This window comes from Electrophorus electricus, chromosome 23 (genome assembly GCF_013358815.1).
Source record: "Electrophorus electricus isolate fEleEle1 chromosome 23, fEleEle1.pri, whole genome shotgun sequence".
Classification (NCBI taxonomy): Eukaryota; Metazoa; Chordata; class Actinopteri; order Gymnotiformes; family Gymnotidae; genus Electrophorus; species Electrophorus electricus.
This window is the reverse complement of record NC_049557.1, coordinates 3978646-4005901: the sequence shown is the minus strand read 5'-3', so window position 1 is coordinate 4005901 and position 27256 is coordinate 3978646. Positions and strand designations below refer to the sequence as shown.

Below are 27256 nucleotides of genomic sequence, written 5' to 3'. Positions count from 1 at the left end.
AATGGATTCAGCTGTTATGGAGGTGGCCCTAATCGCGTCAGAAGTAAAGAAGGCGTACTTTGATTTGTAGTGCTGGCTGGAGGGGGGGGGGGGGGGGGGGGGGGGGGCTCTGTTCTCGGCAGATAGGCCTGTCTGAAGGCCCTCCCTGCAAAGCTGTTAATCCTTTCATTGAGCCACTCCATTGGGGATTTACCTGAAATACTCCATACTGTACCCTACAGTCATTTTAAGTTTAGAAATGCACTTGCAATTTTTCCCAATTTCAGTTGGCTTAGAAATGCATTGTTATATGAGACTGTGTTATGGATGATGGTGTTCAGTTGTCCGTATATCCTTTTTCAGATGCAAAGCTATATATCTTATGTTCTTTGTATAAAACATTCATGTTCTTATTTGAGTTCTTGGTCCATCTGCTTTGTAATATCAATTAATAAAAATATTGTACTCTCGCCTAAATGTTAAGGCTTCAAATATCTGCCTTGTTCAGCCTCACTCTAAATATTTAAGGTTGTAATCTTTAATAATATACTGAGAGAGCATGTTTCCAATAAATATGGCTGGCATCCATGCTTGCAATTGGCATTCTTCCTTTACAAACCTTTCGAATACTTTATAGTCAAATTTATGTAAAACATTTGCGCTTGACCTCTCTGTTTTATAGATTTTGTCAATTCAGCTATGCCTCTTAAATATGCTTGGATCATAAAGAACCATTTTTAGTAGACATTTATTAGAAGATTTCCATTCACCTGACACTTTTATCCAAAGCAACTTACAACTGAGTACAACTTGAGGGTCAAGGACCTTGCATAGGGGCCCAACAGTGGCAATTTGGCAGTGGTGGGACTTGAACCAGCAACCTTCCGATTACAAGTTAAGTAACTGAACAGGTTAATGAGACCCTTTCAACTGGTCATGACATTCATGTGCAGAAAAGTCTTAATTAGATATTTACAAAGGTGCTATAATAACACCCCCTTTGGATTCTCTCAATTATTTGTGCTTTAGCATATTTTGAAATGCCTCTAGTTAAAGGCTCTAGGCAGTAAAGGAACAGACTTATCTACTTAAGTCTAAGGGTCTGACACCAGTGATAGTGTGGATCTCACTCCTATTGTTGCATCGAGTGTACACTAATTGTCAGACACGAGACAGTGGATTTATCTTTCGTGGCTATGCCCGTTTTACGTGTGGACCATTACTCAGAATGTGAGAGAAAAGAGTTTTTCTCCCATAGGCTAGCATGGGAGCAGACAACAGCTGATGCTCCCTGCCTGGGCTCATTAGTTGAGTGGATATTGGAACCTAAGCACTCTCTAAGAGATAGTAGCTCTTCAATTCCATTAGGGCATTGTAGGTTATTCAGCTCATTAATCACATTTTCTTGTGGATTTGAGGCACTTGACAACCTAAAATATACAAAAAAGGGGCCAAAGAAAAGCAGATAGATAGCTTTCCATCAGGCTGTCTTTGGGATACTGACAGAGGGCACTGCAGTTCACTGCAGTTCAGCATGTCTTCATGGTTATTGTGTCTGCTCAAGCAGACTTAAATATCTACTTATCTCAAGGCTGAGTCAGAGAGTCCAGCGTTCAGTCAACAATGATAAATTGCATTGGCAGAAGGAACAGAAGTTAAATGATAATGGACATGGGTGGTACTTATGACCCTAGTTCATGTACCACTCAGTCATCATGGGTGGGAAAACAAAATGCTTCTGGAAACTAAATGTATGTTTTTTTATTGCATACTACTTTACTGAATGTAAAATTTGGGTGTAAAATGGATTGTGGGCTTTTAAAGTTTGTTTTCTGGATTTTTAGGGATGTTTGCTGTAATGCATTGCAACTGTGACTAAAACTTTCTGCCCCTGCTGTCTTTCCAACATTTTGGACACTTGAGTAGGGAATAAGATTAAATATTCACATGAGTAGCAGTAGCAGGTTTTCTGCTCTGAGACACGGTGTGTGGCAGTTAATCGGAGCTACATTCTGTTAATAATAAAGGTAAGCTGTCATCACTTATCTGAGAATAGCTTTCTGCCCTGTTTAGGTGGAAAAAAAGTTAGACGTTTGAATCTTCTTATTTGGTGCAAAGCGTCTTCAAGGTTCTTCGGGCCTTTTTCATGGTGAGTTCTTTAAAGGGACTTGTTTTGCCATCAGGGATCCTTTAGGGCTGCTACCTACCCCCCCCCCCCCCCCTGCCTGAAGTGTAAACTTCCACTTTGCAATACCCCAGTCAGTGGAGTCTGGGGTATAAGCTCCTTTAGTTATACTGTTTATTTTGCGCCTGGTGAGGGTTTTAACTGAAAGGATCCGTAATCCTCACGCCAGGCAATCTACACTCGGTTGTTGCTGACAGGTCTGAGTTTCCTTTGTGTCAGAGCAGTCGTGCCTGCGAGAGATAGGTTCTCTCTCTCACATGCAGCCTCAATCAGCTTCGTTTTCATGCCTTTTGGGCTTTTTGTACTTCTGAGCCTTGAAGTAGCAGCTGCTGTAAGTGCTCCAAAAATGTTTGCATGGGCAAATTCTAATAATACGACCAATCATTTGCACACTGCAAATGTCCAGACCAATGTCTGGCCGTGCGACTGAACGCCACTAAGCAAGCAGTTTAGTGCATGCTTAGCACTGCCTAACTCTAGACCTTAATTCATAAAGAACATTCACTGATAGCTTTTTATTGGTTCTGCATTCCTTGGGCAGAGGAGAATGGAAATGAGTCTCCGTGCGACATTTATTTACATTTCTTCGCAGTGAGCACAAGGTTTCAAATTAGCACCAATTATACAGAGCCTGAAATTGAATTACAGTGTCTAACAAATGGACTGCAGCAGCTTCCTTTTACTTTTGGATTTCTGCTCACGTAATCCCCCCCCCCGCCCACAATTCAATTTATGTGCTTGTTTTTGCTTTGTGTTTTACCTCCCAGCTAGACAATAGCTCTCCGCTTAACCTTTGAAAGAAATAGATACCAGTGATATATGGCTCTGCTAAATTAATGAGAAATTTCCATTAGAAAAATTGCATGAGAGCACTGATATAAGGCCTAGGTAATCAAAAATGTCTTCTGACACAGCAATGAGAATTAGATATTGAAGAGCCGTCATCTGGCCTTAATGCGAGTGTGCACCGAGTGTGCATCATTTTAGGTCTGATTTTTGTGGATAAATGTAACAAAAACTTCAGATCGGAGTCAAATCGGTGTCTGTCACTAAATGAGCATTGCAGAGAAACGTTCTGACCTAGGCTTTGATTCTTCCTCAGGTGCGAGATCTCCAGAGAGAGAAAGATATATTGGAACTCCCAAGAGAGAGGGAGGTTGCAGTGGGAACGTGATGTTGTAGAGCAGGCTTGCATGTAGATGGTGCTTTCAGCTACCACTGCTGAGATGAAAATTTGCTTTTGAGCTTCCCATGTTCTTGCTTTGCGGTCGAAGACCTTTGGTTCCATGGAGATATGCCACATGCGTGTTATTTGTCAACAGCATGCATAATTAGTGTCATGGGTGGGTACAGTTGCAATTATCCTGTGTAGTAAGTTCTTACAATGCGAGCAAGTTTGCATCATTGTTACTGTAGGATATAGAAGAGAGAGTCTCCTCCTATCAGTGTGAAGGCCTGGTGTGTGTCACTGACTTAACTCATAATGTTAACCTATGGCATCCTCCGTGCTAAGATGAATGCATAATTAATACTCAGATGCTCCAAAACAGTGCACTTATCCTAGCCTTTGGGACTATACTGTGTTGTGCATTTTAAATTTCCCCTTGCTATTTGCGACCAGTGGTACATGAAAACAACTAAGCGATGCCATTGATCAGGAAGTAGAAAAAAAAAAGGGGTGTCCTTGTGCGAGGACAGAAAATCTCATGAGGTTGAGATCAGCAGTGATCAGCATGCCGATCTGCTTCATTCTAAAGTGTGAATTATAACAATCGCCAACGAGTTAAAATAATGACCAATTGATTCCTTCTTCGTTGGCTACTCATATAATAAATTGTTTACCTCTGGTGGATCTGGTTGGATGCAGCTGAGGACAGAGGTAGAGCTCTTAGGGCTCCCAATCATATTAGGAGAAACTGTTTAAGTGCACATCAAAGGTCTGATCCAGGTTTCTGCTGTGATCTTTATACCTTTTAATAGAGTGCCTGCAAATGAGCTGCTTGCATCCAAACGGCACCATGCAGGTCATTTCTGGTTTTTGAACAGGTGAGTAGAGGTCAGTAGCTGGATTTGGCTGTGGACCGTTGCAGTAAGCCATCACTGTCGAACTGTTTGGAATGGTCGTGTGAAAGTAGTGAATTTCCTTTGGATTGAAGGACTGGAATGCATTTGAATTCCCATCAATATCCATCTGAGAGTAGTGACACTAGGGTTGTCTTACTCACCCACAGCCCATCAAAGCATTAGTATTCTGCTCCGCCTTGGCTAGCATGCGAGTTAGCAACGGAGTGGAGAGTGCCGCTCTCCAGAGCCGAGAAACGGACCTAAAGCCAAAACCACAAGCATTTGAAATCCAACAAGTCCAGGAGGTTTAATGGGGGGAAAAAGGGCTTATAGTGCATTGAAACATATGAGGCTAAACTAAATCTTGGATTCAGATGAAATCACAGCAAGGAAAGACACTTTATGCATCTAAAGCTAGAGCAACAGTAGCTTTAGTTTCTTCGTGGTTCTGTCTTTTTTTTTTTTTTGCTGGATTATTTTTTTTTGGATTTGGATTTTTTTTCCACGGATTGATTTTTGCTTGTAGCATTGCTCCTTGGCTAAAGGCAAATACAATTTCAAGTGTCAGAAATGCTTGGAGCGTTTTGGCGGAAAGTGGCACTAGAACAGAGAAAGGTACATAGGGGGCTCCAGCTCTGCAGAGTTTTACGATGGGTGGTTATCGAGACCCTCTTAGCAAATGCAGCAAAATGCAATGCTTGGACCCCATTTAAGTTCATCTTTAAATCAAATTTTAACTAGGGCTAGACCATATCTTGTAGTTGTTTGTATTATTATTATTAACACTATTGACCCTTGCATAGGTTTGCACTACAGTGCTTTTAGGAAATTCTAAGTGCACACACAATGTCTCTGAACTCCATAAACAACAACCTGTCACATTCAAGTTACTGAAATTATGAAATTATATAATTTTTCAGAATCACACAGGCCTATTTGCATTCATTTCATATAGTTATGTGGTCAAATATATCGTGCTATCAGAACGTATTTCGTCCACATTACGTCCTAACCTAAACCATATCCTTTTGCTCTTTCTTTCCATGTATGGCTCCTTTCTGTGTTTATGTGTCTGGAGCCTACAGTTTATATACTGGGGCAGTGCAGTCTGCCTCTTCCTCCTTATTTTAGCAGGAAATTGAATGCATAAGCGTCATTCTGTCCGCCATGTCTGCACACGCGTTGTAATATTTCATATTGTCATCCATTGCTTTTTGAGTGAAGAACTGAAAGCAGATGAATAGCACAAGCATGAATGGAGAGCAAGATACCATAAACGGATCAGAGAGGCAGGACGTGATTGCCATCCATTCTCTTATCTTTAATAAATTTCTCTTCTGCGCTCCTTCCCTGATGCAGTCGGCTCTGGGCTGATTGGACTGGGTTGTCTGCACCCTTACTGATTGGAATGGAAAAGGTTCTCGTATTTAAATACATAACCTGATTCTTCCATCAGACTACTGTTAGAAGCAGCAGTTGGGGGCCTGTGCAATTTTCACACAAAAGGACAGAAGGTACAAAGCTCCTCCTCCCACCTCCCGCTAAAAGTTTCTTTTCCAGAAGTCGCTTCAGCCTAACTGACTGCGCATTTATGTGAGCTCGACTGCTTTGTTGTTACATTTTCTCTACTCCTCCAAAATCACCTTCAGCAGCTTCTGACGTTATTAACGATTGTAACCTCATTTAGCAAGATGAGAAAGCTTCATTTACCCAGCATTTCAATTACAGGCTACATTGTCAAGAGCTGGTTTAATTAATTCTGGGCACTGCTGCTCTGGAGGAGGCCCGCCCACCTGTCGTAAGCCTTTGAAGTGCTGTGATTGATTGTAAATCAGATCATCAGGCTGCTGTGACATTTGTCTGGAGGTATTCACATGAAGCCACTAGCTACTGCAATGAACGTGCACGCTCTGCTTTCTCCAAACACCGCATGTTTGCCTGCGTGATGTGACGCTCTTCCTACAATGGTACCGGCTGCGTGCTAAATTATTCCTCTGTCACTCAACAGCAGGTTGTTTATCTACCTGGCCCTCGATACTCTGTGTGCAAAAGCAGATTGCGAGCCCGTGTTTATTCAATTAAATCTTAGCGGTCTGAGTCTATAGAGTGGCTAGCTTGATTATGGGTCAGAGCTCAGTAATTTGGTGGTTGGCCCTAATTGTGATATTGCTGAACGTTCAGATTGCTCTGTTACTGGGGTGGTATGAACTTATACTAGCATACAGTCAGTGGAGTATTAAGAGTTATTTAGAGGTGTGAAGTGTGTGTGTGTGTGTGTGTGTGTGTGTGTGTGTGTGTGTGTGTGTGTGTGTGTGTGTGTGTGTGTGTGTGTGTGTGTGTGTGTGTGTGAGAGAGAGAGTGTGTGGGTGTGGATGTCCTAGACTCATTTCCGCTAAGCTTTATTACCTGCCACACATTTCCTTTTGGCATCTGGAGTAATAAAAATTACCTGCTGTATTTCCAGCAGAAACAATGAGGTTTCTGTTTCTGGCTCTTTGTCTAGTGATTAAATACTAACATATAAGTTCAAGGATCCAAAGCCAAAGATTTGAAATTGGATATGAAAACACTACAGATTTATACTGAAATACTACTTCAAGGAAACATCTATTTCCCCATTCTCCTTCAACCACGTCTCCCCCCCACCCCAACTCCATACACATGCTTATATATAGAACCGATGTGGATTCAGTCTGAGGGGTTGCCATAGTTTAGTCATTTATCTACCGACTGGACAATGCACAGAATGATGACAGCATGCAATTCACATGTTTACAGCAGTTTGTGTACCACAGCTTCAGTAGTTAGTACACTAAACTTCACACAGCTAGTTAGTACTCAGCTTCTGTAGTTAGTACACTATAGTTCACTAAAGTTAGAACGCTAAAGATCAGCTATGTTGTGTAATTACTGCTTCCTGGGCAGAAAATAATAAGGCGCTTGTCGAGTTTTTGCTCCACCTTAGTGCAGAAAATGTTCCATAGCCGTAAATGAGGCTCTTTCGGGTGTACCTCGGGGGCTATTCAATTACCTTGGAATAATTATTTTGTGCACGTAGTAATTACTTTCTAAGAGGCATGGCTATGCGGTTGGCACTGTGTGGCTGTAAACAGCATCTTCATAAGGTGTCCTTTTCAAACAGTATCACCATTCCATTGTGCCTTAATGAGATAGACTCAGCCACAACCGCCACTGTGTGTATTTGAGCTTGCTCCGTTAAATTGGCACCGTCCGTGGCACGGAGGGGGGAAAAAATGTCATTCGCAAAAGAAAAAAAAAAGAGCAAGAGAAAAAAAACCGCCATAATTGGTTAAGGAATAATGTGACGGACCATCGCTTCAAATTAGGACCATATTTGACACCCATCGCCTGCTCTCAGGACACTCTATGCGATCACTTTTACAGTGGACCGTCCTCTGCCTGAGCCCTGACACTTGCTCTGTCATCAGGGGCATCGATCTCACAGTCGCGCAGTGCCACTGCAGACAAGGTAGGCACAAATAAGGTACAGCTACCAAGCTGTTGTTTACTGAACGGTGTATAAAGTGCCATAATCACTCCCGGGTTCGTCATAGGCATAGAGCACGGGGCTGTGGCCCTTTCTCGGTCGTCTGACATTAGATAGTCTTTGATGCACACACTTGGAGGTAAAGTGCACAGAGAGTGTGTTTGGAGAGCCACCCTCTCTTTTATCAAGGTTGTTTCCTAGGATTTCAGTTGCATGCCCTTTGCTATTAAGGGAATCTGAGCAGTGAATAGTGTTTTCACTTAGCAGTTTGAATGGGATTCTCAGGCACATGCAAAGAGCTCTCTCTCCTTCTATCTCTCTGTCACCCATCGCTCCCTCCTCCCCGCCTCTTCTCTTCCCACTTTGTCTTTCTTCTTGCTCCTTCTGTTTTCTGGCACCGCTCTGCTGTGGAGATGGCTCACAAGCGGGATGGAGAGTTGGGAGTTGTACCGGGTCCAAACAACACTAACAACAAAAAGAAAATCCCCAGCTCTCCGCCCAGTGCGCCGGGTTTAGGAGAATTAAGCGGTCAGTTCTGATTCCACTCTGGACCTGGAGTAATTATCTGCCACAATTTGCGGGGGTGATTTGTTGCTACAGTGCACAGGAAAAATTGAGGAGGAGTAAAAACATCAGCAGGGCCATAGGTTGCCATAAATCCGCTCAACGGAACAGGGCCCAGGTTTCAGCCCTGTGGAAGTAATTCACGGCGGACTGCTTTGCAAACCATTCTGGCTCCTGATCCAATCATATGAGCATCCCCTGTTAATTCCTCCTATTGGCTGGGATCCAAAATGGTATGAAAAAAAAAAGCAACTCAACACAACAGGTCCACCCCAATCTCAGCCATCGATCTATGACGCATATTACTCAGCTAATCCAATTAATTTGTTTCGCCGGTAAGGCAGGCTCGTGAAGTCACCGCCCGCCCGTGTGTGTATTCGGCATCAGCCGGTGGTCGTTAGGTGAGGCTATCTGAGGACCTGAAGAATGAAGTGGGTCTCTCTCCACCTCTCTTGCAGGCTGAAGTAAAGAAGTAATCAAGAGCCAGTAGGCAGTGCAACAATGAGATCGGAGGCCTTGGTGCTGTATTTCACCCTGCTGCAGCTCGCTGGGGCCGGCTTCCCAGAGGACTCCGAGCCAATCAGCATTTCACATGGCAACTGTGAGTAGCCAGGAGCTGCCGAAGAACGTCTGCGTCTCTTCACTCTCCGTTCCTCCCTCCATTGCTTTCTCTCTCTTTCTCTCCCTCATTTTCTCTCCTATTCTCTCTCTTTCTCTCTAATTCTCTCCATCTCTGTCCCATTCCCTCTCATTCTCACTCACTTACACATTCCTCCTGTCTTTACTCTGTCATTCTCTTTTCTCTTATTCGCACACATGGTTCCTCTTGCTATTCCTCTTTCGCTCTCTCTCTCTCTCTCTCTGTCTCTCTCTCTCTCCCACATTCTCTCTCTCACTCACACCTGCTATCCTCTCTCCCCTTGTGCTGTTTGAATGTGAGATATGATTCAGTGCCCAGGGAAGCACACAAGAAAATGTGAACTTAAAATGGTATTTGAAATGGAGTCTTTCTGACATCAAAAGATAATCCTTTATTTTCCCCATCAAAGCTTAAAGCCTCATGTAGAAGCCAACGTTGGACAGAGATACAGAATACATTTTGTTTATCCATTTTTTTTTCTCTCACTTACCATATGAATATATGATGATGTGCTGCTATTTATGTACTATGGAATGATTGCCAATATTTTCCAGCTTTTAATTTCTGCCTAATTTCAGATACAAAGCATTACCCCGTATTCGTTGGACACAAACCAGCAAGGAACAATACACAACGGCACAAACTGGACATCCAACTAATCGCCATAACGAACCGGACTCTGTACGTGGCCGCCAGGTCAGTGTTTGCTCACCGTCCGGGGGTCCGTGCAGGGGATCTTAGTGCCATAAACTCCGAACCACAAACCTGAACCATGAAGCAGCGCGTCGCCAAAACGCGCCAGCATCGGATCCTAGTAATGATAGGGAAACCGCATGGGGTTGGTGGGGTTGGTGGGGGTGGGGTGGGGGGGGGGGTAAACGAATAGATGAGTCTTGAGAGCGTGCAGCCGAAGTGCCCCATAGTTGGCACGCGCGGGCAATCTTTTTGCCGTGTAAACGTAAAGAAATCACGCGCTCCGTTTTTGGGACTCGCGAGAGGCTCGCACACCCAAAGAAATAGAGACGGCATCGCCAGCCGGTGCCGCCACTGCGTCGTCTGTCCCTGTCGGTGGGGGGGTTCGATGAGAGATGAGCCGTGCGCGCCGCCGGCGCACCCCGACGCCTGGAAGGCACGCGCTCGAGAAGAGAGACGCATCGCTAGTTGCATGCACGTTTGTTGCATGGCCACGCATGCTTGCTTTTGCACATGAGAATTTTTTGTTGTAAATCGAGTTCATTGTGTCTCACCCACAGATGGCCAGCAGAGATGCGGTCCAAAAGCAGACGCTATTTGTGAATGGCTTCAAATCATTTGGCTCGTTATGAGGTCCAGTGATTAAAACGCAAGCCAGCTCGACAGTGGGGCACGCAGACATAGCCACGACCAAAATTCAACAAAACTGGATTTGGTTTTGAAAAAAACAAACTGTGAATATTGGCAGTAACGAAGCGCCAGCAGATGCCGTAAATAGGTCTAGTATTTAGTGGGAGGGAAAAATATTTACGCACAGGAGAGTTGACTTAAGGAAAGCTATTTCTAAACAAAAAGAATTATGATTTAGCTTTATATCATCAGCGAATTGCTTTGAAATACCTTAAAGCTTGGTATAATGTATCTACCTGAATTAGTCCTTGATCTTGAAAACAACTTTGTTTTTATTCAAATGAGAGTTTAAAGAACTTGTTTAATGTGGAACAGCATGGTTGCATTACAGGTTTGAGAGGAGCGTCTCATCTGCAAGTTGCCTTCTAAACAGTAGCGGACATGTCGTGGGTAGCTGTGGCTCACTGGTATTTGGTTGAAAATAAGGCCATGGTCTTATGGTGCGGATGTCCTAGACAGCGTACTTTGCCCCATGTTTATGCGAACTGGCTGGTAAAGGCCAGACAAGGTTATGAGAGGCGGAAATCAAGCATACGATGCGGCTTAGCCCAGTTAAGCTCCTTGCCGGTGTCTGGCCGCGGGGCCACTCTCCCGTCCTCTGCCACGGCTGGCAGCAGATAGCGATCAGCGATAACGCCCCTGCCTAGGCCGCCGCGCAAGCAGGGCATTGTCCACATTCCCTCCGCCCTGTTCACGGTTCACCATGGCAACCTTTCTCACCCTCCTTCGGGAGCTCTCCTCAGCAGGCTATGGGAATAGGCAAGAGCGCAGGTCCGTTCCCGTGGGCCCGCCCCTCTTCGTCGGGGCCGTGGCAGCTGTCTAGGCGCGGGAGTCTTCGATTCACCCGCGCCAGCGTCAAATCCTGTTTAAGCTCAGCTAATGATGTGGATTACACTTCCTCCGCTCTCACGGAGGCGTGCGCCGCTCTCGCCCACGGCGGCTCCTTCAGCGAGGCCGTCGTCGCGCGGAAACGAGACCGGTGACCAGGCCGGCACTGCAGGCGGCCCCATTACCGCAGTCAGTGGAACGGCGCCCAGACCGCCTCAGCCTTATCGGTGCTGCCACCTGCCCAGCATGAGTGGGTGTGTGTGTATGTGTGTGTGTGTGTGTGTAAGCATGCATGTGAGCATGTGTAGTTTATAAGGTTGAACCAGACAACATGTGACGTCACCCTGTTCGGCCACGGCCTGGTAATTAAGGCAGTGGGTGGGGAATGGCGGTGTGTGTGTGTGTGTGTGTGTGTGTGTGTGTTTTTTGTGACCAATAAATAGGTGTTGGGCGCATACTAACGAAGACCACAACCACCCCTCCACCGTTAGAGAGGGAGATTGTTTTACAAAAGGCCACCAGATGGACCACACTGCCCCATAGTCGCCCCCGAAAGAAGTGGGGTGTTATGAAAACGACATTCCTCAGCACAAAGCCTCTCTGTTCTGCTGGGGGATGGCCAAGACCCCCCTCCCCCCCAACACACAGATACGCATCGTGCACCAGTCCATTGCACCTCAATGCCACATCTCTCTGAGTGAGCCGACACGCTCGTAACACCCCTATGCACGAGGCTTCGTTTGTTTACTTGCGCCAAGCTCCCTGAGCCTTTGCTTTGCCTGGCCAGCCCAGAGCCTCTCCGGCTCAGCTTGAACGGAGCCCATGACACTCCACAGCTGGTGGAGGAACCCGACTTCTGCGGGGTGCGGCAGTCCTTGGCCCCTCTTAGCGGGAGGCGGTGGGGATGCCTGGAGCTGGCAGGAGGTGAGCACAGAGCCAGCACAGACGTGGCCACAGGTGCGGCCACTGATGGAAGAGGTCGTGTTTGCGCAATGATGCAAGGCCGGACATTCACCTGACACTTCGCTGACCATTTGCCTTATCACATCCTCGTTGCAGGACTGGTTGAACGGAGAGGGCACCGTGATTCATGGGAGAGTATGGAGAGGATGGGGATCAGAAGCCAATCAGAGCCGGAACATTTTAAACGCATGATTTAATAAAGCAGTGTATTAGTATGACTTTTAGACACTATTCAGTTTCTCCAGTAGGTAATTTTCAACATAAAAATTACAGCAAGTGTACAGAATATTTGCTCACTCATATTTAACATTGCGTAATGTATTAAGAGTGATTTATGTACTTCATTTAATGATTAATAGCATCATGCTTGCTCAGTCGGTGATGTCAGAGTGGATCCTCAGCAGCTGTAATTATTCGGTAGAATGGAATTTCATTAATGAACGGGAAGACAGTCAGCTGAGATGACACCTTACCTGTACTAATTGAAATTCATTAGGAACAGAGCTCAATTACTCCACAGAAATGTGATCTAGGATCAGCTGGGGTTTAGCTTTCTGTAATCTAGAAGTGATGTGTCAGTGATCTTAACAACTGCTTTTTTTTTTTTTTAGCAAGGAATAGGAGCCCAACTGCATGCATTTAAAACTGGCTATAATATTGGGAGTTTGCTTTTTTCTTTTTTTTTTTTCTTTTGTGAGTGTAGGAGCAATTATTCTTCATTAGTTTTAGAATTACTTATCTAGCCACTGGGGCAAAGTGCATAACTGGATATTAGGTGCTAGCATTACCACTGACTACCATGGCTATATCTGCATGACTGGTTCGAATCATTTTGAGCACCGTGTAATGAAACCATTTATAACAAGACAATTTGTTGGCTTGAGTCTATGCAGGACTTGCCACTTAACCAAGGCAACTAAGAGTGAGAATATCTACCTTTTCTCAGCAGACTTCTGTGCCATTCAGTAGAGACTATGGACTGTTTGAAATTTGACACATGTATGATTAATTACTGGGCTCTGACTGAGAATTTGGACAACATAATTCGGAAGAGTTTTATCCAGCTGGATTCTTCCTAGGCCCAGGAAACTTGCATAAATGGATTCATTTCAGAAATGGCTTCTCTTCCAGACTTTATTACATTTGGGTAATGAGAATGCAAGCCACTGCGCAGGTTGTTAGATATAATTAAACTGAACTCTGAAGATGTCGGCAAGGCACTCTGATTAAAAACACATTTGCAAGAAATTTCAAACAAATTAACCAATTTACAGCAACAGTCCCCGTTCCACAAGATCTCCCGTTTGATACATGCGAAACTTGCTGTGTATACACCGAGTGCAAGTTTTGGCAAGGGTCATTTAAGCTCTGGGTTTATGTATACCATATGCTGGTAGTGATGGCAGCATAAACATCTGAAATACATAACCCTTGTCTCGTGTTTTAATGAGTGTTGGTATTGATTTCCTGTGGTTGAGCACCAAACTTAATTGACCTGAACCACACTGAATGACTTGCCCCCCCCCGGAGATCAACCTTCCCCCAGGAACAAGAGCGGCTTTGTGGGGCTGGAGTACTTTGAAACCCTCCTTCCCTGCGTCTGCCAGAGGGGACGTGTAGTCTTTTGTAACCGAAAGTGCGCTGTAATTAAAAAATTACCGGACTCTCATCAGTGTCATCCTCAGAATGAATTACGTATGTCCTCTTCCCAGGGATCACATATATACTGTGGACATCGAAATAACCGGTGCAGCAGAGGAGATCTTTTTCAGCAAGGTGAGTGTTCCCTGTCGAACTGTCCTCTAGGACATGATCTGTCACTCCCCTGCAATTACCTGGCAGCAGTGTAACCTGAGCTGCGCTCTGATGGGACCCATTCCAGCACCACGGCCCTGCTAAGCACATTATCCTATCAGCAGTCAGTGCCATGCGTCATCCTTCCTAAAAAGAGGTAGCCAGAGATTTACAGGCGTCTGTAGCCGCTCTTGCTTAGCCTGTGCACTCCTCCACTGCCAGACAACAATAAAACAACAAGATTGATCCAGAGCTCGGAGGAGAGAGAGCACGGGATTGATTAATCAAGGCGAACAGTTTAGCATCAGTGTTTAATCAATTAGCGGTTTGTAAATGCACTTTGAGGCTCACGAAGCCCTCTGGAAAGTGGGCCAGTTTGACCCGGAAGCTGACGGGAGAAATAATAATCTAGTATAATGTGCTAGGTGTGTTGCCTGTACGAGCTCTGCCTGCAGCATCCTCGGTGTAAAGCCTAAGTTGATCACTACTGATTCCCCATCGATTTCCTCTCAACAGAAACTGACGTGGAAATCGAGGCAAGGTGACGTGGACACCTGCAGAATGAAAGGGAAACATAAGGTACACTGACATCGACATGTCCCTGCGTGCATGACTCCACGTGCAGGTGTTTTATGTTTATCCAAAATTTGTTTGGATAACTTAATGCTCTCAAATCTAATAAATGCTTTTAGGTCCAGGCTAACGTGATTTTGTAACTCGATCCAAGGGAGAAGTCTTGTTTCTATAGTTCTATAGGAACGTGTAATGGCATAACCTGTAATGGATTGTGGCCTAATGCACTAAAATAAAAGGTGATAAAGAGGTGAAATTTAAAACGAGCCTTTTATAGTCTACAAAAGATGGAGGCAAGCAAATGTTCCCCATAAAAGTAAGATGTGATAAATAAATAATAGCCATTTTAAATTAGCCAGACATACAAAACGTTGCCTTCCGCTTCCACTAAGATCTTTCCGTGAAAGCGTCGTAAGTGGCCTGAGCTTCTCTTTCTCCCATTTTCTTCTCTATAGGATGAATGCCACAATTTCATTAAGGTCCTTCTCCAGCAGAACGACGACACCTTGTTTGTGTGTGGGACCAACGCGTTTAACCCTTCCTGTCGAACCTACAAGGTACTGTTCCATTTTCTCACCACCTTTTTCTGCAGACGCGGTATGCAAACAGCTCAATAAGCCTGTGACATACTGTAGCGGACAAAACCAAGGAACCAGCGAACTGTGTTGGATTACCGCCGCATGAGTGATTTGCAGGTGTGGGCCAGTGGTGCCAGCTTGGGCACGGGTGGTTCACGTTAGCTGCTATCGCGTCGACGCCACGTCTGGTCAGACATGAATGTGTTCGTCGTTTGTTTTGACATATTTATCGAGGGAGAAATGACTCAAGCGAGGGTAACGTGCAAGAGCTTGCACTCGCTTTGACAAAAAAAATTGGGAATTCACCAGTTCACCAGCTAGTGGAGTGTGAGAGGCCTTCAGAAGAGATGTTCTCCATGACGTTCCTCTGTGCTTGGTTTTCACAGTTTGACGCGCATGCATTAGCCGGCGACACTAATGAATGTGGGTTTTTTTAATGCTGATTTTTTTAGTCGACATGCTCGTAGTTGTCGCCGAGATGTTCTCACCAGCCTCTCTCCTTTTTGTGAGTGCTGAATGGTCTTTTTTTAGGCTTTGGGCCCTTTCACTGCCTGGTGTCTGGTAGACTTGCCCTTTGAACCCTGCTTTCTTTCTCATTGCATTTATATTAGTGGAATTTGTAGGCATGAAGTCTTTTGATAGGGCTTCATTGAGGAAAACGCACATAGGAACAATTGTTTATTGGAATGTGACTTAGTAATTTGAATAATGGAGAATTTTCTTCAAATGTATCAAAGGCTATATAATATCCCCCCTCAAAAAAAAACCAACAGAAAAACAAACTTGTTCAAAAGAGTGTGAAGACCTTTTGCCAAGAGCTGCAGAAGCTGCCCACAGATTTTCTCCCTGCAGATCTTTGGCTCTCGCCAGGCCCTGGGTGTGCCCGACTGAGATGCCGTAGTCGGATGGCGCATGTGCGTCCACCTTGGCCGGCGTCCTGCCTTTCCATCCTCCCGGTGTGACGGCTCTGAAAAGGGTTTCTGTTTCAAGGCCAAACTCGTCCCACATTAATCAGAACCTCTGAGAGAGAGAGAGCAGAGGAGGGAGGTCCACTGGACAAATGTTCTGCTGAATGGCAGTGCTGCTCCGTAGCCCCTCCCACCTGTCCCACAAACCCCCTCCACACAGTCAACCCTCCCCCCCTCCCGAGGGCCCATCTGCGACCCACTTGCGCGTCGGTGCGCCCTCGGGAATGCTCAGACAGACACCTTGGCAGCCGCAGCCTGAGCTCAGAACAGACGAGTGGGTCTTTGTGTATTAAAGCGTCTCTCAACTGCCTGATATATGGCTGGTGTCGATTACATCACCTGTTGCCGGGCGGAGCTGAGGGAGAGAAGTGCGGCAGGATGCAGGTGATGTTGCTGTCTTCACCTAATGACTGGCAAAGGGACCAAAAAAATTTTCATTGCTATTTCAAAGGAGGGGTTTTCCTAATATATTCCGGAAATGTCTATATGTGACTGATGGCCCTATGGGTGTAATATGATGCACTTCCCACCATTTTCTACTGAAGTATCCACAAGTCAGTGTGAGGCTGTGCTCAGATTTCTGGCAAAATTCCTTCTTTTGATGGAATTACTGTGGTTATCAGTCCTCCTTCAAGAGAAGTAAGTAGAATGTTAATGTAGAAGGGCAGGACAACAGGGTATTTTTATGTTCCCCTTTGCTGTAAGACACAAGGTTGGACTTATATACATGGGCACTGTCTATGAGCCTCTTCCTCCCATTGAAAAGGCAAGAATAGCTCCTTGGCTTGTGAGAGTGCCTTAAAAACAGGAGAGGTTAGTGCCACAGTCTGATCCAAAAGATACCCGTGGCCCTCATGTACACAGCTCCAGGCAATCCTGTAGGTTTTAAAGTCTGGGGACTTTAAAACAACAACAAACAAACAAAGAGTATTTTTTAAAATAAGCACTTTGGGTTTTTTTGCTGGTAACAACATGGTTCTCTACCCAGTGTGCCTAAGTGCTGAATTTCTACTCACCTTTTGCTTAACACCCTTGTAAGAAATGTTAATTAGGCTCTGGGTGTCACCTACTGATATTTCATATTCCCCAGCAGTAATTCTGCATGTGGTGCGACTTAGGGGTGACCTTTTTTCCCCAGTGGCTAGATGATGGCTCTTTCCACCAAAATAGAAAGCAAAATGACCTGTTTAGAAGCCAAAAAGTGTGGCACAAACAGTTATTCTCTGGCAAGCTTCGGCCTTTGTCAAGAAAAGTTTTCCAAAATAAAACCGCCCTGTACAGTAATGGGCTTGGGATCACATCTCTAGACACTTGTTAATGCAGAGATCTTTTTCTTCCCACAGCTGACTGGTGTTCTTTGACTCACATTTATTATTGGCTTCTTACATCCAGTAAGGCTGTAGACAGTGATCAGAACAGCGTGGATATAGAGAGTGTAGGTGTAAATGTGCTCGCTACATGCCACGTGGGCGGAGCTGACCTTTGACTCCTGCTTCCCTCCCCCCTCTCCTCCCCTCCCCCCCCTCTAGACGGACAGCCTGGAAGCCGATGGAGAGGAGATCAGCGGAATGGCCCGATGTCCTTATGACGCCAAACATGCCAATGTGGCCTTGTTTGCTGGTGAGCCAATAGTACAGGATCATGTTTTGTTTTTTTTTTAAATGGAATATTTCTTGCAGCGTTTTATTTCAAGAATGTTGCTGGTGACTGCAAGACACGCCACAGTCGTTAAACAGCAGCGCGGATTATTATAAGGGCCTGTAGTCAAATGCAGAAGCATGCCAGGAACTCACAAGGACCTCGCAGGCTGTCGGACCCAGCAGGCCAGAGGAGCTGGGAGGCAGATGGGGCTGGTAGGCCCTCGTTCTACCACAGTCACTCTCTGTTTCTGGGAAGAGCCTTCTGCCAGGCAGCCTTCGCCTGTGGCTGCTTTGGAAACACATGAAACTATTGTGGTATTGTGGGGGAGGTGGGGGGGATCCTCCCCAAAATATGGGAATTAAAAATATCTCCCAAGATGGAAAACCCAGATGAGTCATCGCTCTATTAGTGGCTTAAGAAAGGGTTCCAGTCTGAGGCCTGTGAAAGTGATTCACTCCCAATGATAGACAGTTATGCTAATTGCTTTTCTGCTATCATATTGTTTTGTTTTGCCAGAGCAGAGCACACGATCAGTGATGATTCATTAGGCTTTCCTTTAATTGCAAGTCTCATCTGCAGCTTTCTCCCTTGAACTTTTGACTGTGTGTGTGTGTGTGTGTGTGTGTGTGTGTGTGTGTGTGTGTGAGAGGGAGAGAGAGAGAGAGAGAGAGAGAGAGAGAGAGAGAGAGAGAGAGAGAGAGAGAGAGAATATGTTTATGGTTACTAGGTTTGTGGACACTGGGAGTTTGTCACTGTGATGTTTCACCAGGCTGTCTTTTGGTTTTGGGCTCTGCAGCCCTGCATGCGTTCGAGTGGTGTGAAAGCTTTCGCCTGTGTTTGCCGACTTACCGCGACTGATGGGAACTCTGCTCCCCGGCTCTTTTGGTTTCTTTCGCAGATGGAAAGTTGTACTCGGCCACGGTCACGGACTTTCTGGCCATCGACGCTGTCATCTACCGCAGCCTGGGAGACAGCCCGACGCTGCGCACCGTCAAACATGATTCAAAGTGGCTGAAAGGTACGGAGGGAACAGAGCATGGCTACGTTTCCAGACGCCACATCCTTAGGGCGTCATGTTTGTTTTGGCTGGGTTAAGGACTATTTCCTCTCCTTTGTCTTGCTTGCTGATACAATGATGGCCTTGCATTAGCTGATGGAGGACTTTATATCAAGTTTAGTCTTTTGTTTTTCCTGTTTGGGACTGTGCTATTAGTGCAGGGGAAGGTAAGCAAATCAGGGTCAAGGTGTGTGCGTGCTCGTGTGTGTGTGTGTGTGTGTTTTATCCAGTCTTTATTTGTATATTGCAGAGCCTTACTTTGTCCAGGCAGTGGACTATGAGGACTTCATTTACTTCTTCTTTCGGGAAATTGCCATGGAATACAACAGCATGGGAAAGGTGAGGAGATGGTGTGTGTGTGTGTGTGTGTGTGTGTATGTGACACGGCGTTAATACGAGAAAGGCCACAGCATTTCCTACTTCAGCAGCAAACACGGGAAGTGCCATAGGAAGCAAACAGGAAGTGGCCGTCTCAAATATTCAGGAAAGGTTGGGTCATTTTCAAAAGACAAAACACAGGATGAGGGAGATAAAAATAAATAGCAGAACTGCCAGCCACTGTGTGAACTCTAGGGCTGAAGTCCCAAAATAACTCCCTTTTCCCACAACTGTACCTAATGCTTATTGACAATTAAATAAGGAACTGGGCAAAATGCAGAAAGAATTACAGGGAATTAACATCCTGAATGTCATGTGGCAGTTTTTGTAATTCCTCATTCATGGCCTTGTGCTACGTTCTGTTTTCACGCTGGGTGATCTATGGCTGGAAACTAATTGTAGTGTGTGCACCTACTGTAAATACAGCTTTCAGCACTTAAAGTACAGATGGATTTGAAAGATTACTGTAATTACAGCTATCTTGCTCTGCTAGTGCGAGGTCTTAAGTGCTATGCATGTGGACTGTTAAGGTCCAAAATGATGGAAAAATATTTGTCCAGACATTCATGGTAATACACATTATATGCATCACTTTCAGATGCATTAGAGTTAGGTTTAGTGTCAAATATATTTAATGTTATTATTAGTTCAGCACAGGATGCATTTTTTGGGAACTGCTATGGCCTGAACTTTTGAGGGCGTGAGAATACCACAACAGCAGGTGTGCTGGGCGCTTTGTCAGGTGGTGTTCCCGCGGGTGGCGCGTGTCTGCAAGAACGACCGGGGCGGCTCTCAGCGTGTGCTGGAGAAGCAGTGGACGTCCTTCCTGAAGGCGCGCCTCAACTGCTCCATCCCGGGAGACTCGCACTTCTACTTTAACATCCTGCAGGCTGTCACCGGCGTCATCCACGTCGATGGCCACCACATCGTCATGGCTACCTTCTCCACGCCGTACAACAGGTGCGCTCACCTTTTGGCCACGACCTTCCTACGCTGCCCCCCACCCTCAACCCCCCCCCCCCCCCCCCCCCCCCAACGCCCCCCAAAATCCCACACTACTCCAGCCACAATATTTGGAAGAAGCATCTTTGGGTTTATTATTAATAATGAATGAAGGTCTAAGGCTCTGCATTCAACTCTTTTATCTAAATTAGAATCGCGGTGCTGGTGAAGAGCTTACCGCACTCCGCAGCTCCCATGTTGTGGCGGTTTAAGGAGATAAACCAATTGCTTGTGACAGCGCAATTGAGCTTGCCTAATGGGCATTAAAATCTGCCACGCAACTAAGAAATTTCAATGAGGGTTTTGGTTAGGGCCATATTCAAAGTTAATCAAAGCGTAGAGAATGAACTCCTATTGACTGGAAGTTTCAGCAGTACAATGGGGAGCCATTAGTCATCGCTTGTGAGCGGCTGCTCCGACATGACGCCAGCTCTGCCTCGCGGGCCACGAGTTTCTGCCTTATTACCGAGATTTACAGTTTTGGCCACTGACGTTAACAGAATCCCATCTCTGAAGCTATCACAAACCCGGTCTTTTTACAACGCGCTCCTCCAAACGCGGGCTCGTTGAGGAGGGGGAGGGTGAAAGAGAAGGGGGGGGGTGTGATGCGGAGTTCTGCGACTGGCGCGGAGTCTGCTGCCTGCGGGTGAATCGCTGTGCGTCTTCCCATCCCAGCATTCCAGGCTCGGCTGTGTGCGCCTATGACATGGCCGACATCGCCGCGGCATTCACGGGACGCTTCAAGGAGCAGAAGTCACCCGACTCCACCTGGACGCCCGTGCCTGAGGAGAGGGTGCCCAGACCCAGGTATCCACCATCTTCTTTCCCTCCCACATGCTCTCCCTGGGCCCGCCCCCTTCCCTCAGCCGAGATGCTTAAATGAGGTTGCACGGGGCCAGCATGTTGGTGAGCACATGGGTTTCATCAGCAGCACAATAGTGGCCCAGGCCGCCAGTGGCGCTTTTGCAGACGTAATCGCCATCGATGTTTGGGTGCCCCGCGACACGGTGCCGGCCGCTGTTATGAATATCTACAGATGACTTAGGGAGGCATTATATGGGACTTATAAATGAGTCATGACCACCTTGGGTTATGTTCTTTGAATAACATGTTAGCGTGCCGAGTGAAGAAGAGAGATATATATAGAGAGAGAGAGAGAGACAGAGAGAGAGAGAGAGAGAGAGAGAGAGAGAGAGAGCATAACAGCAAATGAGGCATGAGCTCATTTTCCAGATGGCTGACCAATTTTCCAAAAGCACCAGCAAGCCTGGTCAATCTTTGTCCCCCATACCCCTAATTATCACACCACCAGCTAGCTGCATTCCCTCTGAAATAGCACTTTAAGAGCATCGAACCGGCCAAGAGGAACCAGAGATGTCCTTAGCCTCCATATGGTTTACCGTCATGTGAAACAACAGGGGTATCGGCGGCACTCATTAGCATAAAATTATGTGTTTGCGGGAAAACAAGGTCGGGTGTTAATGAGAATGAAGGCAAGAGCTTTTTTATGCAATTTTTATTTTCCTCTCAATGGCACATGTGTGCTAACACGTGTACTCTGCTTCTGAACCATGCTTGCTCTTCAAGAGGAAAGACCATATGTCGCCTGTGTGTTCAGAGCAATGCTTAGTCAGCCAGTACATGAAAGGCATCCAAACAGCTAGGACTGCAGTAAAACTATACGTTTCCTATGTAACTCCTATGTTGTGATTTGACAGAAACCACACTGGAAATCTGGAACTAGCAGTGTTTCATATTGTAATGTTTTTAAGTGTAATTCATATAATTCAAGTACTGAGCGTAATCAGTTCAAGTGATCGTTCCACTCTCTCTCTCTCTCTCTCTCTCTCTCTCCCCCTCCCTCTCTCTCTCTCTTTTTAGGCCTGGCTGCTGCGCTGGAACATCATCAGCAGAGAGGTACAAAGTGTCCAATGAATTCCCAGACGACACTCTGAACTTCATCAAGATGCACCCCCTGATGGACGAGGCAGTGCCCTCCATTGCCCACCGGCCCTGGTTCCTCAAGACCATGGTCCGGTGAGCATCTGGCCCGCTTCAGGTTCAGCCCTCTGGTCGAGCCCCAGCGGACCTGCCCCTCACGGCATGGTCAGATACGCGAGCCCTAACGCTGGTCCGTCCGAGCAAGTCTTTCTGCATGTAGCCCATAGGTTCTGAACGAGGAGACGGTCAGACCATCCTGAAATAACTCCATATAATGAATCATTTCTAACGTTATGTGCGGATTAATGCCTCTTCCCTTCTGTATGATAATCGCTGCTCATTTTTGGCAATGGATCCTGTCATTTGCAATGCAGAACTGTGGCCCAGTCAAATTCAGACACTAAGCATCCCTCAAATAGATTCATTTAATATCTGGGGCGGGGGGGTGGTGGGAATATCTATTTCACCAGTATGGTGCTACCTATTCTGCAGCTGTAGGAAGTGAGCTGGAAACAGAATCTGGAATAAGACTTTATCTCAACTCTGCCCTGAAGGGAAGATGGTTGAATTCACGGCTTTTCTTTTTCGAGCAAATTAGAACAATGGCGTCGATTTCCCAAGCAGGATTTTCCTGTCAGGCAGATGTTATAAAGAAGGATAAGGCACTCAGGTCAGACCACAAAACTTGACCTTATATTTAAAGAAGGAATCAAAGCTGTCCAGAGATGGAAAAGCTGTTAGGTTAGAGGGGAGCCCCATGCATAACTTCCCTGATATCTTTTACAGTAACACCGTTTAATGAGGTCTGTGTAAATTTGCTGAACCATTCAATCACTGGAAAAACATTTCTGCAGTGTGTCTCGCATCGTTTCCCTCACCGTGTTTTAATATATCCCACTGTAGACTCAAGAGATTTGCAAAGATGAATGAAAAATCTTGGATAAATTATTTGTCTTACCATTTTCGTCTCACCAGTTTTAATTACCTTGAAAGTGTATTTGCATACTGATTTAAAAATTATACATACATTTGATTAACATGGAGATAAGCGTGGTAATTGGAGCAATGGCCACTAGATAACAGTCTAATTTCTCTGCAAGAGCAGAGCCGAACGTTTTTAAGTCAAGAGAATTGTCGGGCAATTTTATCATATCTCTGCCACCTCACGCTGTTCTCGTTCTCTCTCTCTCTCTCTCTCTCTCTCTCTCTCTCTCTCTCTCTCTCTCTCTCTCTCTCTCTCTCTCTCTCTCTCTCTCTCTCTCTCTCTCTCTCTCCCCTTGTTTCTCCAGATATCGGCTCACTCGCATAGCGGTGGATAATGCCGCCGGGCCGCATGGCAACTACACCGTCGTCTTCCTGGGCTCAGAGAGGGGCATCATCCTCAAGTTCCTGGCCAAAATGAAGAGCGGCTTCCTGAACGACAGTCTCTTCCTGGAGGAGCTGAGCGTCTACAACCCGGAGAAGTGCGTATTCCGTCAGAGCCGCCCCGGCCCAGCCACGGAGAGCACCGCTCTGTCATTTAAAAGCGTTTTATCAGGTTACGGCCCCTGGAGTGTGGTGGGCAGATTAAAGAGCTCAGTGGAACTTCTGCTCCTGGGATGATGCCTAGAGCGCCCGGACTAACGAATGGTGAATGATTAAAAAATGTGGAGCGGTTTGGGGGGAGGTGAGGGGATGCGGGGGATGGAGGGAGGGTCAGTGGGGGTGGTGGATTAGATGAGTGTCTCGAAGCGCAGCTGAGCCCCCCCCACCTCTTTTGAAGCCGTGGCCAGTAGGTTTGGACCACATCGCCGCAGGATAAACAGAGCAGCGCCGGCCAAAGCAAATACACATAGGAAAGCTGGAGCTAGATTCGGTTGGGCGCCCGGGGATGGGGACGGGGGGCTTTTAAGGAGGCCGCCGGCGTCAGCCGCTGAGCCGCCCTGTGCGACACAGCGCGGAGGGAGCGGGCGAACCCGAACCTCCCCTGCACCTCCTGCTCCCACACACGAGGCGGGGAATGGGCCGAGATCTGTCTGGCTGACCGCCACGTGGCTTAGTTGTAGCGGTTAGTGCGACTGACATTACAGGGAAGGATTTTAACGAAGATGTTCACTGCACATTACATAGGGTAGATGGGCTGTAAGCCTTAACGAAGAGCTCCGCCGCACGGGGGGGGCAAGCCTCATGAAGTAGGAATTAAATCTCCCCTCCCCCCTTTATATGTGTGGAGCAGGGGATTAGAGCTCTATACCCTTCCAGACAACCACCATGCCACGAGAGAGGGTGAAAAAGAGAGAGAGAGAAAGAGTGAGAGAAAGAGTGAGAGATGTTATGTAGGTTTATCAAAGACACTCACCTCCGTGCTAAACATATCCATATCAAAACGCTGTTTTCACGCCGTTGAGGAAACGACTTTGCGACGAACGCTCTCTGCCGCCCCCTCAGGTGCAGCGTGGACGGCGTGGAAGACAAGCGCATCGTTAGCATGCAGATCGACAGCAGGAGCCACTCCCTCTTCGTGGCGTTCACTTCCTGCGTGGTCAAGGTGCCGCTGTCGCGCTGCGAGCGACACGGGAAGTGCAAGAAGTGAGTCCCACAGGCCGCCGCCCGGTTCCCAGCATGCTCCCCGCTTCGTGTTATAGCCGAGAACGGACCTGAGACACGTACTCTGTCAGCAGACTCCGGCGATGATTGCCGACAGATTGCATAATCCCCTTGAAAGGCAGCCTGACAGACCAGGCGTGTGTGTGTGTGTGTGTGTGTGTGTGTGTGTGTGTGTGTGTGTGTGTGTGTGTGCGTGCGCGTGCGTGTGTGTGTGTTCTCCTCCCACAGGTCTTGCATCGCTGCCAGGGACCCGTACTGCGGCTGGGTGTCGGATGGGGCCTGTCGGGAAGTCGTCTCCAGTTCAAAGTACGTGGGCCAGGCCCCGACGCGTACATCGCAGGCTCGGGGCTCACTGACCCACGCCTACCCCCTCTGGTGTATCGGCCACATCCGCTTGTGCTCCTCTGTGGCTTCGACTAATAATGGTCTTGCTGCTCCCCCCATCCTTATGAATGGTTGTAAAGGAAAACCCAGTGGAAAGAACCGGGGAGCCAGTGAGATATATTGACCTTCTTTAGTACCGTATTTGCCACGCCGGGGCCGAGCGCTCGCTGAACAAACGTCACGCGGCATTTCAGGGGGAGCGTTTCGCATGCCGTCCGAATTAGAGCTCGAGCCCTTTTCCTGACGCTAAGCGACTCCGAAGCCGTGCAAAGTGACGGCAGGCTATTTTTTCTCCCCGCTCTGCCTATCCTGTTATTACGTCCGGGGCCTCGCCCGGCTCTGACCGAGCTTTCCACTTTGGAAACCGAGTAAACAGAGGCATCAGGAGGCAAGATGACCTCAGTCCTGCCCCGCAGGGTTGCCAGAGCACCGGCGAGCAGCGGCGCGCACGGTCAGGGGGGCCCGGCCTTCGCGGAGAGCGACAGGAAGGCGCTCTGGCTCGCCGCGTTTTACGCCGGCTACCAGAAAGCACAAGCTCCAAACAGGCCCTGGGGAGGAAAAGGCGCGAGTTGCCACTTTCGTTTCCACAGACGTAAAGAGCTTATAAGAACAGAATAGGACGTTTCTTATTGCTTGGGGGTGTTTAGTTCAGAGTTGAAATGAATGGAACCTTAATGACGTGACTTTTTTTGAACTTTTTTTTTTTTTTCACAGTGGCGCAGCATCTTATAACAAGTGAGGTTGGATTTACTTGAAGATATTAAGCCTTTAATCTACTGGGCCAGATTCATAAAACCCACCATCAGATTTAATGTGATGTTAACAGCAAATAGCACCTGGGTAATACGTTTGCTCTTTCATAAATAGGGACTGCCAGCATATTTTACAGTTTGCATGATGTATTGTGCTACTGCATTTTCTCCTCATTCATAGTAGCGAAAAATGAACCTTTCTGACAGTAAAGATCCCGGTAAGAAGTTGATGTGGATTACATTATTTTGTGGATTATCTGCTTGGTCACACATGCAAGTTATTAACAAAAATCTGCACGCGCACCCGTTTAGCTAGTCGATACCTTTATTTAGAAGACACAGTTTTGATATGTTTGGAGTGAGCTTGATGGGAAATCATAACTGTAATAGTGAAAGTACACACAGAAGAATATGACTTACCTGGGAAGGATCCCAGAATGTCACAAACTTTGGCCATGCGCCAGCAGATATGAGGAGAGGTACAATTTGGTTTCAATTTGGCGTTAGCATGGTCACCGTCACGTCTCATGAACGTGCCCACTGTGTCTTCAGAGTATGACGTGCCGATGACGTGAACAGCCCTGTATGTGAAAATGCCCGTACGTCTGCTGCAGCGTGCAAAACGGCTTCACTCCACTTGAGTGTATCATTTCTTTTTTTTTGCCGATAAGTTTGGAAACTTTTTTCCTCTTATACTTTTGGCCCCGCTGGGAGCTGTGAGATGTGGATGTGTCTGCTGTGACAGCCCAGCATGTAATCTCTTTGACGGCTGGCCTGTCTTCTCTGATTGCACGGCTGAATGTCTGTCAGGAGAAGTATGCCCAAGCTGACACAGACAGTGGAGTCCTGTATGATAACACAGAACTCAGTTCCAGCGCACCTCAATGTCTCCATGTGCTCGTCTACTCGCGATTGCATTGGGGCTTCTAGGAGACACTTATTCGCGGTGCCTTTTTAAAATGAAGAAGTCGCCCAAGTTTCATTCCGTTTCTGTCACAATAACAGACACCGGTCAGTTAAACTTATGTGCCTAACCATATCGTGAGAGCTTATAACGCTTGCACATAGCAGCCCTGATGACTCAGGACTTCATCGCCAGCGGTTGAAAGCTGTCGAGCTCCATGTCGAAACAGAGGCGACTCACAGAGGGGCCGAGCCCCATGTCCCAGGGCCCCCAGCCACTCACCGCCGTGTGTCTTGTCTCTGTTGCTTACGCAGATGGTCGTTCGAGCAGGACGTGGAGCACGGCAACACAGATGGACTGGGAGACTGCCAAAGTAAGCAAGGACTGCTTCCCTGTCTCTCTCTCTCTCTCACTCTCTCTCTCTCTCTCTCTCTCTCTCTCTCTCTCTCTCTCTGCCTTCTCCCTTCCTCTCTCCTGTTTATCTGGGCTCAGTCTCGACCCTGTCCTTCAGCTGTAGCAACACACTGGACACAGGGCACGGCCCTGCTTTAGCCACCGCTCCTCACACACACACACACACCACT

At 46.8% G+C, this 27256-nt stretch overlaps 1 protein-coding gene across 2 annotated transcripts in view; it reads left to right on the top strand.

Annotated features, from left to right (window-relative positions):
* sema6a (sema domain, transmembrane domain (TM), and cytoplasmic domain, (semaphorin) 6A) overlaps positions 1 to 27256 on the top strand; it is a 54933-nt gene that overhangs the window by 14686 nt on the left and 12991 nt on the right. For both annotated transcript variants that reach the window (XM_026999763.2, XM_026999762.2), the window contains exons 2-16: positions 8759 to 8901; positions 9519 to 9636; positions 13827 to 13890; positions 14425 to 14487; positions 14937 to 15038; positions 17557 to 17647; positions 18567 to 18686; positions 18976 to 19064; positions 19846 to 20063; positions 20781 to 20912; positions 21987 to 22142; positions 23336 to 23509; positions 24474 to 24614; positions 24861 to 24938; positions 26987 to 27045. In XM_026999763.2, coding sequence (XP_026855564.2) covers positions 8802 to 8901; positions 9519 to 9636; positions 13827 to 13890; positions 14425 to 14487; positions 14937 to 15038; positions 17557 to 17647; positions 18567 to 18686; positions 18976 to 19064; positions 19846 to 20063; positions 20781 to 20912; positions 21987 to 22142; positions 23336 to 23509; positions 24474 to 24614; positions 24861 to 24938; positions 26987 to 27045 — 1705 coding nt within the window. In that variant the 5' untranslated portion in view covers positions 8759 to 8801. The remainder of the gene's footprint in view (positions 1 to 8758; positions 8902 to 9518; positions 9637 to 13826; positions 13891 to 14424; positions 14488 to 14936; positions 15039 to 17556; positions 17648 to 18566; positions 18687 to 18975; positions 19065 to 19845; positions 20064 to 20780; positions 20913 to 21986; positions 22143 to 23335; positions 23510 to 24473; positions 24615 to 24860; positions 24939 to 26986; positions 27046 to 27256) is intronic.